The sequence below is a fragment of the Mesocricetus auratus genome, unplaced genomic scaffold (genome assembly GCF_017639785.1).
Source record: "Mesocricetus auratus isolate SY011 unplaced genomic scaffold, BCM_Maur_2.0 Super-Scaffold_100054, whole genome shotgun sequence".
Classification (NCBI taxonomy): Eukaryota; Metazoa; Chordata; class Mammalia; order Rodentia; family Cricetidae; genus Mesocricetus; species Mesocricetus auratus.
Genome location: NW_024429231.1, coordinates 2,603,999 through 2,615,516, shown reverse-complemented (window position 1 = coordinate 2,615,516; position 11,518 = coordinate 2,603,999). Strand labels below are relative to the sequence as shown.

The 11,518-nt window shown below is 58.8% G+C and overlaps 3 protein-coding genes across 3 annotated transcripts; 1 reads left to right on the top strand and 2 right to left on the bottom strand.

The window, feature by feature from the left end:
- Positions 1-170: 170 nt before the first annotated feature.
- Positions 171-8,228, bottom strand: Fam83e (family with sequence similarity 83 member E). Its single transcript, XM_005084698.4, has 5 exons — positions 6,869-8,228; positions 6,022-6,189; positions 5,679-5,803; positions 2,423-2,867; positions 171-863 (listed from the first exon to the last, which is right to left on the bottom strand). The coding sequence occupies exons 1-5, from the start codon at positions 7,334-7,336 to the stop codon at positions 621-623; spliced, it is 1,449 nt and encodes a 482-aa protein (XP_005084755.1). The 5' UTR covers positions 7,337-8,228; the 3' UTR covers positions 171-620.
- Positions 3,426-4,551, top strand: Spaca4 (sperm acrosome associated 4). The gene has a single exon (XM_040736028.1). It carries the CDS (start codon positions 4,083-4,085, stop codon positions 4,464-4,466), a length of 384 nt encoding a protein of 127 aa, XP_040591962.1. The 5' UTR covers positions 3,426-4,082; the 3' UTR covers positions 4,467-4,551.
- Positions 8,229-8,481: 253 nt separating the features above from the next.
- Rpl18 (ribosomal protein L18) lies at positions 8,482-11,498 on the bottom strand. The gene is made up of 7 exons (XM_005084699.4): positions 11,362-11,498; positions 9,853-9,939; positions 9,645-9,752; positions 9,197-9,295; positions 8,967-9,090; positions 8,802-8,871; positions 8,482-8,600 (listed from the first exon to the last, which is right to left on the bottom strand). Exons 1-7 carry the CDS (start codon positions 11,362-11,364, stop codon positions 8,525-8,527), a joined length of 567 nt encoding a protein of 188 aa, XP_005084756.1. The 5' UTR covers positions 11,365-11,498; the 3' UTR covers positions 8,482-8,524.
- Between the last annotated feature and the right edge of the window lie 20 nt (positions 11,499-11,518).

Genomic DNA, 11,518 nt, shown 5'->3' with positions numbered 1-11,518 from the left:
ACACACTGAGCTTGGTCTCAGCAGGGACGCCAGGCGGAGCTGACCCGGCCCTGAGGGAGGGGAGGAGGGAGGAAGCCCTGCGTCTGAAGGGCTGAGGAGGGCGCTGTGGTCTGGAGTCAGGAGGCTGGGCGAGGGGAGGCTTGGGCTTGGGAGAGCCGTGGAGACACGTGTCTGTGTTGTCAGAGTTTAATCTGAGCAGAGACAGAGGGAGGCCTCTGGTGTTCCCACAAACATCCCAGGCCTGCCCCAGTGTCTCGGTGTCCCTTGTTTACCCCCTTCCCCTCCATCGCAGCTAGCGCTCCTCTCCCGGACTCACCCTACCCCCTGCCCACACACAGGTGGGTGTGCTTCTCCTCTGGGGTCGCCCCACGGTCTCTGTGCACATGGATGGGCAGCCGGGCCCGTCTCTGAAGCAGTCCTGTCTGGTGAATAACTGCTGCTCTGGAACCTTCTGCCCATTTCCCAGATGGTGACACTGAGTCCTTCGCTCAATTCTAGAGCAATTAAGACCAATCTCTTCCCCTGCCCAGGTCCCGGGCCCGCGTCCTCAGCCACAGCCAGTGTTGGGTAGGGGCTCTGAGCTGACGCTCCGCTGCAGTCACACCTGGCCAGCACGCCCATCAGCGTCGCCTTCCAGGGCTGGAGCCAGAGGCCCAGTCCGATGTGGCATTATCTCCCAGCCTCCTTTGGGCTGGGGAGAGGTAGTGCAGGCGGCGTACTGGAGTCGCGGGGAGGGCCCCCCCCCAGGGCTGTGACCCGGCTAGTGGGTGGGACTCCATGTCACCCCTGGGCCCCCCTCCCGTGCCCCGCTGCCTCATCAGGGCTCTGGCTGGCGTGTCCTTGGAGCCCCAGGGCTTCCTGAGCTGCGAAGGAAAATGAAAAAACAAGGTGAGCTGGGGCTCAGCTGGTGGCACGCACAAGGCTGGGGTTTGGTTCCCGCACATACAAAGGAGGCGTGATGGGCTCAAGGCCAGCCTGGATCCCATGAAACCATCTCAAAATAAGGAGCAAGAGGCTGAGCAGTGGCTCAGGACATACAGTGCTTGCTGTGGTTCGGGGCCCAGCTCTCCCGAGAAGCTGGGACTCTGGTAAGCGTGTGCAACCTTAGCACCAGAGATGAGTGACCCGAAGCCCCTGGGCCCACGCATCCCTCTGCGCAGTGAGAGACACTGTCATAAAATAATGTGCATAGCCGGGCGTTGGTGGCGCACGCCTTTAATCCCAGCACTTGGGAGGCAGAGGCAGGCGGATCTCTGTGAGTTCGAGGCCAGGCTGGTCTACAGAGTAAGTTCCAGGACAGCCAGGGTTACACAGAGAAACCCTGTCTCGAAAAAACAAAAAAAAATAATGTGCAGAGGGAAGAGACCACCAGCATTGACACCCGCTCAACAGGCACACACAGGAGCACACACACACACACACAGGAACACACACACACAGGAGCACACACACACAGGAGCACACACACACAGGAGCACACACACACACACAGGAGCACACACACAGGAACACACACACACACATACACACACACACACAGGAGCACACACACACACATACACACACACACACAGGAGCACACACAAACACAGAGCACACACACACACAGGAACGCACACACACATACACACACACACAGGAGGAAGAGAGGGGAGCGATGGTCTTGGGGCCCATGGGAGATAAGTGGAGACACTCAGGATACCTCTCCCCTCTCCTTGCATCTGGGGACCTGGAGCAGCTGTGGCCATCTAGGGGAACAAATATTTGCCAAGGGCGGGGACCTCGGTGAGGCGAGGACCTTGAGCTGCCTCACTGCCTTTCCCTCAGCTCGCCGACAGCACTGACACAAGCGACCCCGCTAGTTACCACGGGGATCAGGAGACTGCGGCCAGCACGGGCTAGCTCCCGAGGGGCATAATCCCACTGCCTGCATTCTGGGGGAGACGACTTGTCTCCCCACATGGCTCTGCTACCTCTCATACAACAGCTGGTCTCACGGTGAGGGAAACTGAGGCTCAGAGGCAAAACCCTGGGCTATCCAAGCAGCTGGAGTGGACCCTCACTCTCCACACACATGCAGGGGGATTTTCAGGGCTCCTGACCCCTCCTTTTCCCCAGAACTCCAGGGACACTCAGATCTAGCAAGTCAACATGTCCCCCTGGGAGGCAGAACTGAGTCCCAACCCCTCTGAGGTGCCTCAGTGTCCCCATCTGTGAAATAGGCAGGTCAAATGACAGGTGTGCGCCACCACACCTGCTATGCCCATACATGGAAACTAGAGGCAAGAGGATCAGCTCAGAGCTAGCCTGGGCTAGGAGACTCTTAAGAAGAGAACTTGCTTCTTGTTTGGGATTCGGTATTCACACAGGGCCTCCCCGGCTCTGTTTCCCCGTGTCAGGTCTTGGGGGGGAGGGGTCTCACCTCATTGTCACCATCACTGGAGCCAGAGAGCTGCGACAGGCGGCTGAGGTCCCACAGGGAACGGCTGGGCCTGGTTGGGGGCCCGCTGGCTGTCCTTGCTCTCTGTACACTCCTCAAGATGTCACTGAGAGCTGGCCCTGTGGTGGTGGGGGTCTCCCGTCTGTCCCCCTCAAGGATGTGACAGGCAGCCAAGCGGTGGGCCAAAGGCCGGTCAGCCAGCAGTGGGGCCACGGGGGCCACAGGGCAGCGCAGGGCCACGCGGTGCGGGCTTCGGGGCAGCTGTGGGCCCTCAGAAGGGCCGGACAAGGGGCTTCGAGCTGGAGCTGGCGGCAGCGGCCGGGAGGCGGCATACAGCACCCGGAACTCCTGGCTAAAGGCATCTGCAATCTCACCCGTGAGCAGGGTCACCAGGCCCCGGTGCAGGCGCGAGTCACTCCACGTGAAGCTAGGGAGGTAAAGTCGCAGTCAGGGTCTGTGCTGCGTGGCACCCACCCTAGCCCCCAGCCCCTGTGACCTTAGGTCATGCTCTCCCGGGCCTCTGCTCCTCTGGTGCTTAGGACACCAACCTGGGGACACCATGAGGTAAGATACTTATGTCATCAGACTGGGCGTGGTAACAGCAGCTGTAATCCCAGCACTCAGGGGCTGGGGCAGAAAGACCAGGAGGCCACTACACAATCCCAGAAAAGCCTGAGCTATGCAAGACTCTCAACACCAAAAGCCGAACAAATCAGGGAATCCTTAGACTGATCATGTGACGTCAGAGGGGCCGTGTCCCCACTGAGGAACATCTCAATGCCTCAGTTTCTTTTTCTTTTTTTCCGAGACAGGGTTTCTCTGTGGCTTTGGAGGCTGTCCTGGAACTCGCTCTTGTAGACCAGGCTGGTCTCAAACTCACAGAGATCCGCCTGCCTCTGCCTCCCCCGTGCTGGCTGGCATTAAAGGTGTGGCGTGTGCCACCCCCGCCTGGCGATCATTTCAGTTTCTTGTGAGATGGGGGTGGTGTTCTCATGTCCACAGAGCCTTGTAACGTCACAGGTTTCCTCAGGGGGTGCGCGGTTCACCAGGATCCGAGTAGCACGTCTGCCACACAGCAAGAGCCCCGCGTGGGGCCTGGGGGCAGAGGGTGGACCTGTACCAGCCCCGTCCTTCGCATGGCTGTGGCTTTAACACCTCCAGCACAAAGTGGACCACACGACGCAGCAGGTTTCTCCCACTCAGTTCCGGGACCCTGATGGGGGTCAGGTACCCGCTATGGCGTCAGTGGGTCACCAGTAAAGCCAGATTGGCACACGTAGGCAGAGCTCATAACAGTGTGAGTGAGTTAGCATTATGTGTCCTTACCTGGGCAGATGACAGTTCTGGTCCCTTCAGCCTGTGGTGGGACAGGCTGTGACCCCTCCCCCACTCACAGCAGTCAGGGAACCCTGAGGGTCTGTGAAGTCACTGAGTTCCATGGCCCAAAGGCTTATGGGCAGGGGTGCTGGCCCATCTCCAACCCAAGGACTCACGAGCTCCTGAGAGGGACACTTTGTATTGGGAACCAGGAACACTCCAAGTGCTGACCCCCAGAGGCCAGGACGAGGGGCAGGAGGTGCCATCCAGGAGGTCACAGGCGTACCCGGCCTGGCTTGGGAGCTATCCACGCCGCCAGGCCACCATGGTCCTTGGCTGGCCACTGCTTCTGGTGTTGGTGCTGTGCCCGGGTACGACAGGCATCAAGGACTGCGTCTTCTGTGAGCTGACCGACTCCGCTCAGTGCCCAGGCACACACATGCGCTGTGGGGACGATGAGGATTGCTTCACGGGCCACGGAGTAGCCCAGGGCGTGGGGCCCATCATCAACAAAGGCTGTGTGCACGCCACCAGCTGTGGCCGTGAGGAGCCCGTCAGCTACATGGGCCTCACTTACAGCCTCACCACCACCTGCTGCTCTGGCCACCTTTGCAATGAGGGTGCCGGCTCTGCCACAGGGGCTGCCAGCCTGGTGCTGGGCCTGCAGCTGCTCCTGGGCCTGTTGCTGCTGCTTCAATACTGGCCGTGACCCACAGGAACTGCAGGGCCTGGGCTGTACCCTGTGCCCCCGTCTCCACCCCTTCCCCCCATTAAATGGCCAGAGGTGCAGTCTACCTCCTGTGGCCCTGGCTTCCTCCGTTCCAGGGCCCATGGGAGCCAGGCTGGCAGAGCCCCTGGTGTGCCACCGTGTGGGGTGCGGCCTGTGACTCTCCCTGCTTTGCTGTGCCCCACTGGTCCCAAGACGCGCATCTTTTCATTTTTCTCAGGTGCTTCTTTGTGTTGGCGTCACCTTAGAGTTCGTGAAATATGGTAAAAAACAATAATACCAGATGGGGTTTCAGAGCACTTTTTTTTGTGGGGCAGGGACGCTTTTTGAGGCAGGTGTCCTGTATCCCAGGATGGCCTCAAATTCTCCACATGGCTGAGGCTGGCCTTGACCTCGGTGACCTTCCATCTTTCAATGTTGCCATCACATCCAGCTCTGACACACTCACGCCATGTGTTGGGCGCTGCTCTGTCCTCTGATGCTAGCGACTCTCCAAAGCATCATGGTCTCAGGGCTGGAGGGTCTCAAAAGGTGAACAGCACCAGCAGTGTCAGCACTAAGTGGGAACCTTCCAGAAATGCATGTCCCCACCAGTGGCCAGGTGGACGTAGGCGGCTGTATATCAGCAAGTCACGAGGCCCTCCTTACCCTCCGAGAACAGTGGTTCGTGGACAGCACCTCCCGCCCTGGGGCGCCTGGCTATGTCTGGAGCATTCTGTGACTGTCATGCTGACAATGGGTAAGGGACACCACCGACTTCTGCTGGGTGGAGGCCGGGCTGAGGCTCAAAATGCACATGGGAGGGGACCCTGATCTCTGCCATTGCACTCTGAAGGGAGGAAACTGAGGCACAGAGAAGGGAGTAAAATTGCCTGAAGTCACACAGCTAGTAGCTACCAGGGTTAGGATCTGAATCCAGGTCATCTGAATCCAGAGCTCATGCCTGAGTTTCCCAAGTTGGGGTTCACAAGGCTAGAGAGATAATCAGGTCACTCTCGGGAAGCAGAGACAGCTCTGAGTGTGGTCTGTGGCAGGGCAGAGCCCCTCTCCAGGAAGAGCAGCGGGCCCATTTTAGAGATGAGCACGGGGCACAGAGGCCCAGAAAAGGGTGCTCCTCCCACAACCCCTCCCCATTGACCGAGGGTGCTGAGGGAGGGCTGGGCAAGGGTGTCATGATGTCACAAGGGGACACACCTGTAGGATCCTGAGATGACCCTGTCACCATCCAGCAGCAGGAACTTCTCCCGCACACGGCCGCTCACCTGCCGCCGCCTGCTGCTCTGGAAGGTGTGTCCCTGCACAGTCCGGATGTCCAGGTTCTGGAAACAGCAGGTTCCATGATCCCATGGATACTGTCCCAGCATCCTCAGGGCCACTGATTTGGGGGTACCCAGCCTGGCTCAAGGATCCTTTTAGGACATCCACCCCCTCCCCAGTGACTTGGGTTTCAGATCTTAGGGAATACCAGTGACCTAGGAACCCATGGAGATCCCCCTCTGAGGAATGGGGTATTTAGTTGCCTGCGGCCTGGCCCTACCTCAGTGGTCCAGGGGTTCACCCCTAGCTGCTGGGCTAGTGCCAAGAATGCGGGCAGATTCTCCAGGTCTAGCAGTAAATAGACAGGTACCCAGCGGCGTGTGGCAGCATCCACCACGTCTGTGAGCAGGTCAGGGTCGGTGAAGACATCCATGACTACGGCCACCAGCTAGGGTGGGGAGAGGTAGACATGGGATGGGGATTAGGGTGCTCTGGAGACATGCACTTCAAAGGCCTGACTTTCCTGGGATGCTCTGGGCGGCAGGGAGACATCCACTCCGACTCTCCCCTGCATGGAGTGCGAGCCAGGCTGCCCTTTTAAAATAACCCAGTTTCCAACAGAACAGCTTTCAATCCCTGGTTGTCCACAGACTGTCCCTTACAGTGCCAAAGGTCACAGCCCCGTCAGGACTGGGTGCTGGCGGTCTCCTAAGGCGTGCTGAGAGCTCAGCCTTGCAGGCCGACGAGGTTATGGTGGAATCTGACTCATCAGGAAGGTCACTCAGTTCAGAGAGCTTAAACCAAATTGCCCTCTACTCTTGGAAGGCTGTACATACATGTAGACCACTTGGTACTGGACTAGGGAAACCCCAAGACTGCCCCTAAGGTATGGGGCTTCAGGAGCCACAGGGTGGGGAACCACCCCCAGGGATTTCCTGGAGGAATCTGGGAGTCTCTAGTTTGGCTTGAAAGGGGTTGATACAGGAGCAGGGACACCAGGTCCCAGAAAGAGGCCTCCAGGCCTGAAGGGAAAGGATGAAACACGGGCTCAAGGTCCACGGGTATAGCCTTGCGAATGCAGGAGGGTGTGGGGAGAGCCTAGGTACTGGTGACGGGGTGACGCCTACCTTGCCAGCAGCCTGGATCTCCTGGCGCACCAACTCTTTAATAGGTGGCTGGCCCTCGCCTGGTGGCTGGGTGTAGAGCTGAGCTCGGGTGATACCCTTCCAGGCGGTATCCTCAGGCCAGCCCAGCCGCAGCAGGGGTGCCGGCTCCTCAGACTGCCCCGGCCAGTAGGTCAGGCTGCCGATAGTCCCATCGCCAATAGTCCCTGTGTCTGCTCCACATGGCTCCTGGCTTGGTACTGTCCAGTCTTCCGCATTTGCAGCCAGGGCCCGAGCCTCCTCTGCACTCAGGAACGGAGGCAGCCTCTCCTGCTGCACGCAGGCCCGGAAGGCCTCTTCCCCGCTGCTCAGCAGTGCTTCCAGGGCTAGGCGCTGGCCCTCAGAATACAGGCCAGGGCTGGCCTTCTTCAGGGCTGGCTCACCAGCCTGCAACCCCTCTCCCTCCAGGGCAGCCAGCTGGGAGGCCGCCATTGGAGCCACACAGTGCCAGAGGCCAGTTCCTGGAAGGTCTGTATGGCTTTTGGGGTCTGACCATCTGGGGTCTTGTGAACATCTACAGTTCCCTGAAGCTGTCCCTAGCTCACAACCCCTATAGACTGTCCATACTCCTTACACCATCTATCTGGTCACCATGTGCCTAATGGCCACCTGTCAGTAAGCCACCTCTCCCACTCTGGCACACCACAGGACCACCTTGGGGTGACCCTTGGCAGTTTCAGGCCTGTCAGGATGACCTGCCTGCCCTAAGTCTGGCTCCTTGGCCAACCATTTCCAGGTAAACGGCCGTTTGCCTGGCCCTGGTGTCCTACAGCCTAGAACCAACGGCCTGTCATTCTGGCTTGTCGTCTTTCCTGCCCACCAGCTCCCACGGGCCTGCCCTGGGGACCCATGACCCTCCCCCCAGGCACTTGCCAGCCTCCTTGAGGACTTTCTCAGGTTCAAGGTAGGGAGGAACGCTGTGACCCCAAGACCAGCCTGAGCCTTAGGTGGACATGCTGCCTTCTGTTCTCTGATCCAAAGCCTAGCTTGGTATCTACCAGTCCCAAGGTCTCCTGGCTACACCCTACTTCCTGGACAGGAACCACCCTCTCCTAGCCCATGTACCTGTCTAGCCTGGAGCTGGTCCCAGCCAAGCGGCACCCCGCAGCCCACAGGAGAACTGGAATACGGCTAGGTCTCCCCATCTGTGGACCCCCAAACCCCACAGGGTCTGAGGCTGAGGACCAGCTTAGAAGCTGTCCTTTTGCTCCAGCAGCTCTTCCGGGGCTCGCCACCCAACTGAGCGTTGGAGCTGGGGCACAGCCCCTTGTGCAAACGCAGGGGGAGGGCCTACCGGGCACCCAGCTCAGGGACTGGCTATTGTCAACCAGCTTCCAGAACAGTGCAGTTCCCACGCCTTCCCCACACCCAGCATCTAGATCTTGGGAAAGACTAATCCTAGGAGGAAGCAGACGCCGGATGCCCGGCACAGGTGGGGCTCTAATCACAGGCACAAGGAGGAACACCAGCCCCTCCCCCAGAGATGGGTCTGTAAGGGCTGCAAGTCAGACGTCCAGCCACCATGGGTGGCTCTCAACCCATCCTGCCCATCCCAACTTCATGAACACACAGGACCATCAACATCCAAAGTTTTTTTTTTAATAACAGTAAGATCCAGGGTTAGTTTTTGTAGCCGCGGCTGGCCCTTCTGCCTCTGGCACGTTCGAACTTCCGGCCCTTGGAGCGGACATAGGGTCTGTTGGGAAAAGATGTGTGTGAGAGAAGCCCAGTTCAGTGCCAACGGGGCCTGTTCCTGTAATGTAGCCATCTCTTGTGGGTTATGAAACAAGACCTTTCACGGGGACCATGCCAGTCAGAGGTTGGCAGACTCCAGGAAGCCCATAGTTGTGACCATTCTTGCTAACAACTACCAGGGGACTCTTAGCCTGATACTCACTTGGTATGGCTGTGTGGCGTTCCTGGGGCCTTGCCAAAATGTCGGTATACCTCTCGGCCCTTCCGAGGACCTAGCCAGGGAAGAATAGGTTTAAGTAGAGACCGGGAACTTTTGACCATAGGGAACGTTCCCCAAACCTAGGTGCTTCAATGCAGACCCACTCACCAGACAGGAGCACAGTGCCACGGCCCTTGGGAGACTCCAGGGCTAGCTGGTCAAAGGTGAGGATCTTGCCCCCAGCCTTCAGGATGCGAGTTCGGGCACGGCTGCTCACCCGCAGTGCACACACCTAAGGGGCAGACACCAGGAGTGGTGAGGACTGTCACACGCCCTCAGATAGGGTGCCACTGCCACCCAGCAAAGCTTCAGAGTTTGGGTTCACGCTGGCCACTTACCTTCAGCTTGGGCACTTCGAGAATCCTCACGTCATCTGTGACAGTCCCCACAACCACGGCAGTCTTGTTCTCTCGGCCAGGAAGCTTCATCTTTCGGATCTGAGAACAGGTTAAGCCATTTTGCATTCACACCCATCGCCCCCAAACAGCCAAGACTGCCAGTGCCCGCGGAAGCCATCTCGTCCAACAGTAACAGTCTTGACGGCTCCACCAGAGGACTGTGGGTTATCTTTACCTGCAATCTGCACAAGGAACCTTGGAAGTCCCCCCTCTCTAACCCCAGAAGTCAACCAAGCCAGAGAAACCCCCAGGTTGAAAAGCCAAGTGCCTGTAACCTGGCCAGGGCGGCAGTGGAGGAGCCAGAGCAGAGCTCTGCACCCTCAGCAACCCAGAGGCCGCGGCGTCCTTTGGTGTCTAGGGCCAAGCGCCCACTCCCCCAGGTACTAACCATCCGGGACAGGGACAGAGGCGGCCGGTTAGTGCGACTCATAAACAACCTTTTCAGCACAACCTGATTGAAGGTGGAGTTGGTTCTTCTGGCCAGAAACCTGTACAGCTGGGGGGAGGAAAAGCATGATCACGTGACCGCTCCCCCAAAGTCCACGGCCCTCCCATCCTGCTGACCCCGACCCCACTCACTGTGGCTGGAGGCGTACCTTGACTAGCAGCCGCAGGTAGATGTCCTGGCTCTTGGGCTCCTTGCGCCGAACCTTTCGGTCCTTGTTGTGTCGAATGTCAACACCCTGTGGGAAGTGAAGGAACTACCATGGAGCCCATTTCTTTGTGTGTCTGTGGCTTTTTTCCTGAGACAGGGTTTCTGTGTAGCTTTGTAGGCTGTCCTGGAACGCGCTCTTGTTCTGTCTCTGGCTCCTGAGTGCTGGGACTAAAGGTATTCGCCACCACTGCCTGGCTTTGGAGCCAATTTCTACCCTGAACAGTTGCCCTAAATCCCCCCTAAGACGGTGTTTCTCTTTGCAGCCCTGGCTGTCCTCAACTCAAGACATCTGCCCGCCTCTGCCTCCTAAGTGCTGGGAAGAAGGGTGAGTGTGGGCCCTCACTGCCTGCCTGTCCTCTGGCTTTCCTCCGCAACTGTTACTTATCCCTCAAGCCCACCACCTTCACTCAATTTAAAATCTCCAATTTTGTCTGGCTAGTGGTCCACAATAGCTGGGCCCGGAATTACTACTGCCAGAAGTTTCAGACAAAAAGCACCCCCAAAGGACAGCAGGAGGATTAAAATTGGAGGGGGGAGGATGCTCTTATCTGACATTTCCCACCCATGACAAACTCCACACACCCAGTAAGATTTTTGTTTTGGTCTGGGCCTGGTACCGTCCCTCCCATAATCCCTAAACTCAGGGAAATACTGTAATCTTGTTTCGGAACAAAAACGAAGATGTACAAGACACTCGGCTAGCTCAGTCTGCCTCAGAGCAAAGAAGGGACCCTGCGTTCTACGCCCGGTACCGGTGTGTGTGGTGCGCGGGTGTTTCCCATGTTTCCAAGAACACTACTTCTCAGACCCCGGGAGACCGGCCAGGAGGAGGCAACAGCAGATTACAGACATGGAAATATCTTTATGTACGACAAAGTGACTCTTACAACACCCACTTCGGTCCGTCCGTCCCAGGCAGGCCAGACGCTTGGGTTATTTTATCGCCCTCGCTTTCCCAACTGCTAGCACCCAAAGTAGTTAGCCAAGTGCTAACAGCGCCGTTTAGCCTGCACCTTCACGAACGTCTTCCATATCCACGAGGAGGGGACGGGGTCACTACGCACCCTTCCGCCCCGCAAGCACCGGGGCGACCTAACGCCCACCCGAGACCCAGACCCGGGAACGCAGAGCCGCTCTCCGCAGGGCTCCACTCCCAGACTAAAGCTAAAGAACGCGAGCGCTGCAGAGGCAGCGGCTGAGCTCGGGGCCCGTGTGCGCATCCACGGGGAGCCGCAGTCAGCCTGGGCCACGGAGGCAAACTTCGGGAAAGCCCGTCTGCGGAGGCGCCGGCTGCCCGCCGCGGCACGTCCCGGCCGGAGGCCGCTGTCTGGTCCCCAGCCTCCCTTGGCACCAACCGCGGCCACCCGCACCCCTCTAAGCGTCCCGCGACCCGGCCCCGCTGAGGATGGCAGCGGATGGAACAGCCCGGGACGGCACTAGGCTCGCTCACCATGATGGCGCCTCCTGCTCGGCCAGGTCCGGAAAGACAGAACTGCGCCGGAGTGGGCGGGGAAAGGGCTGCCGCGGGACGCACCCGTGACGTTTCACCGGACGCTCTACCCTGACCCGCGGGTCTCTATGGTGTCTCGGTGACGTCACATGGGCGC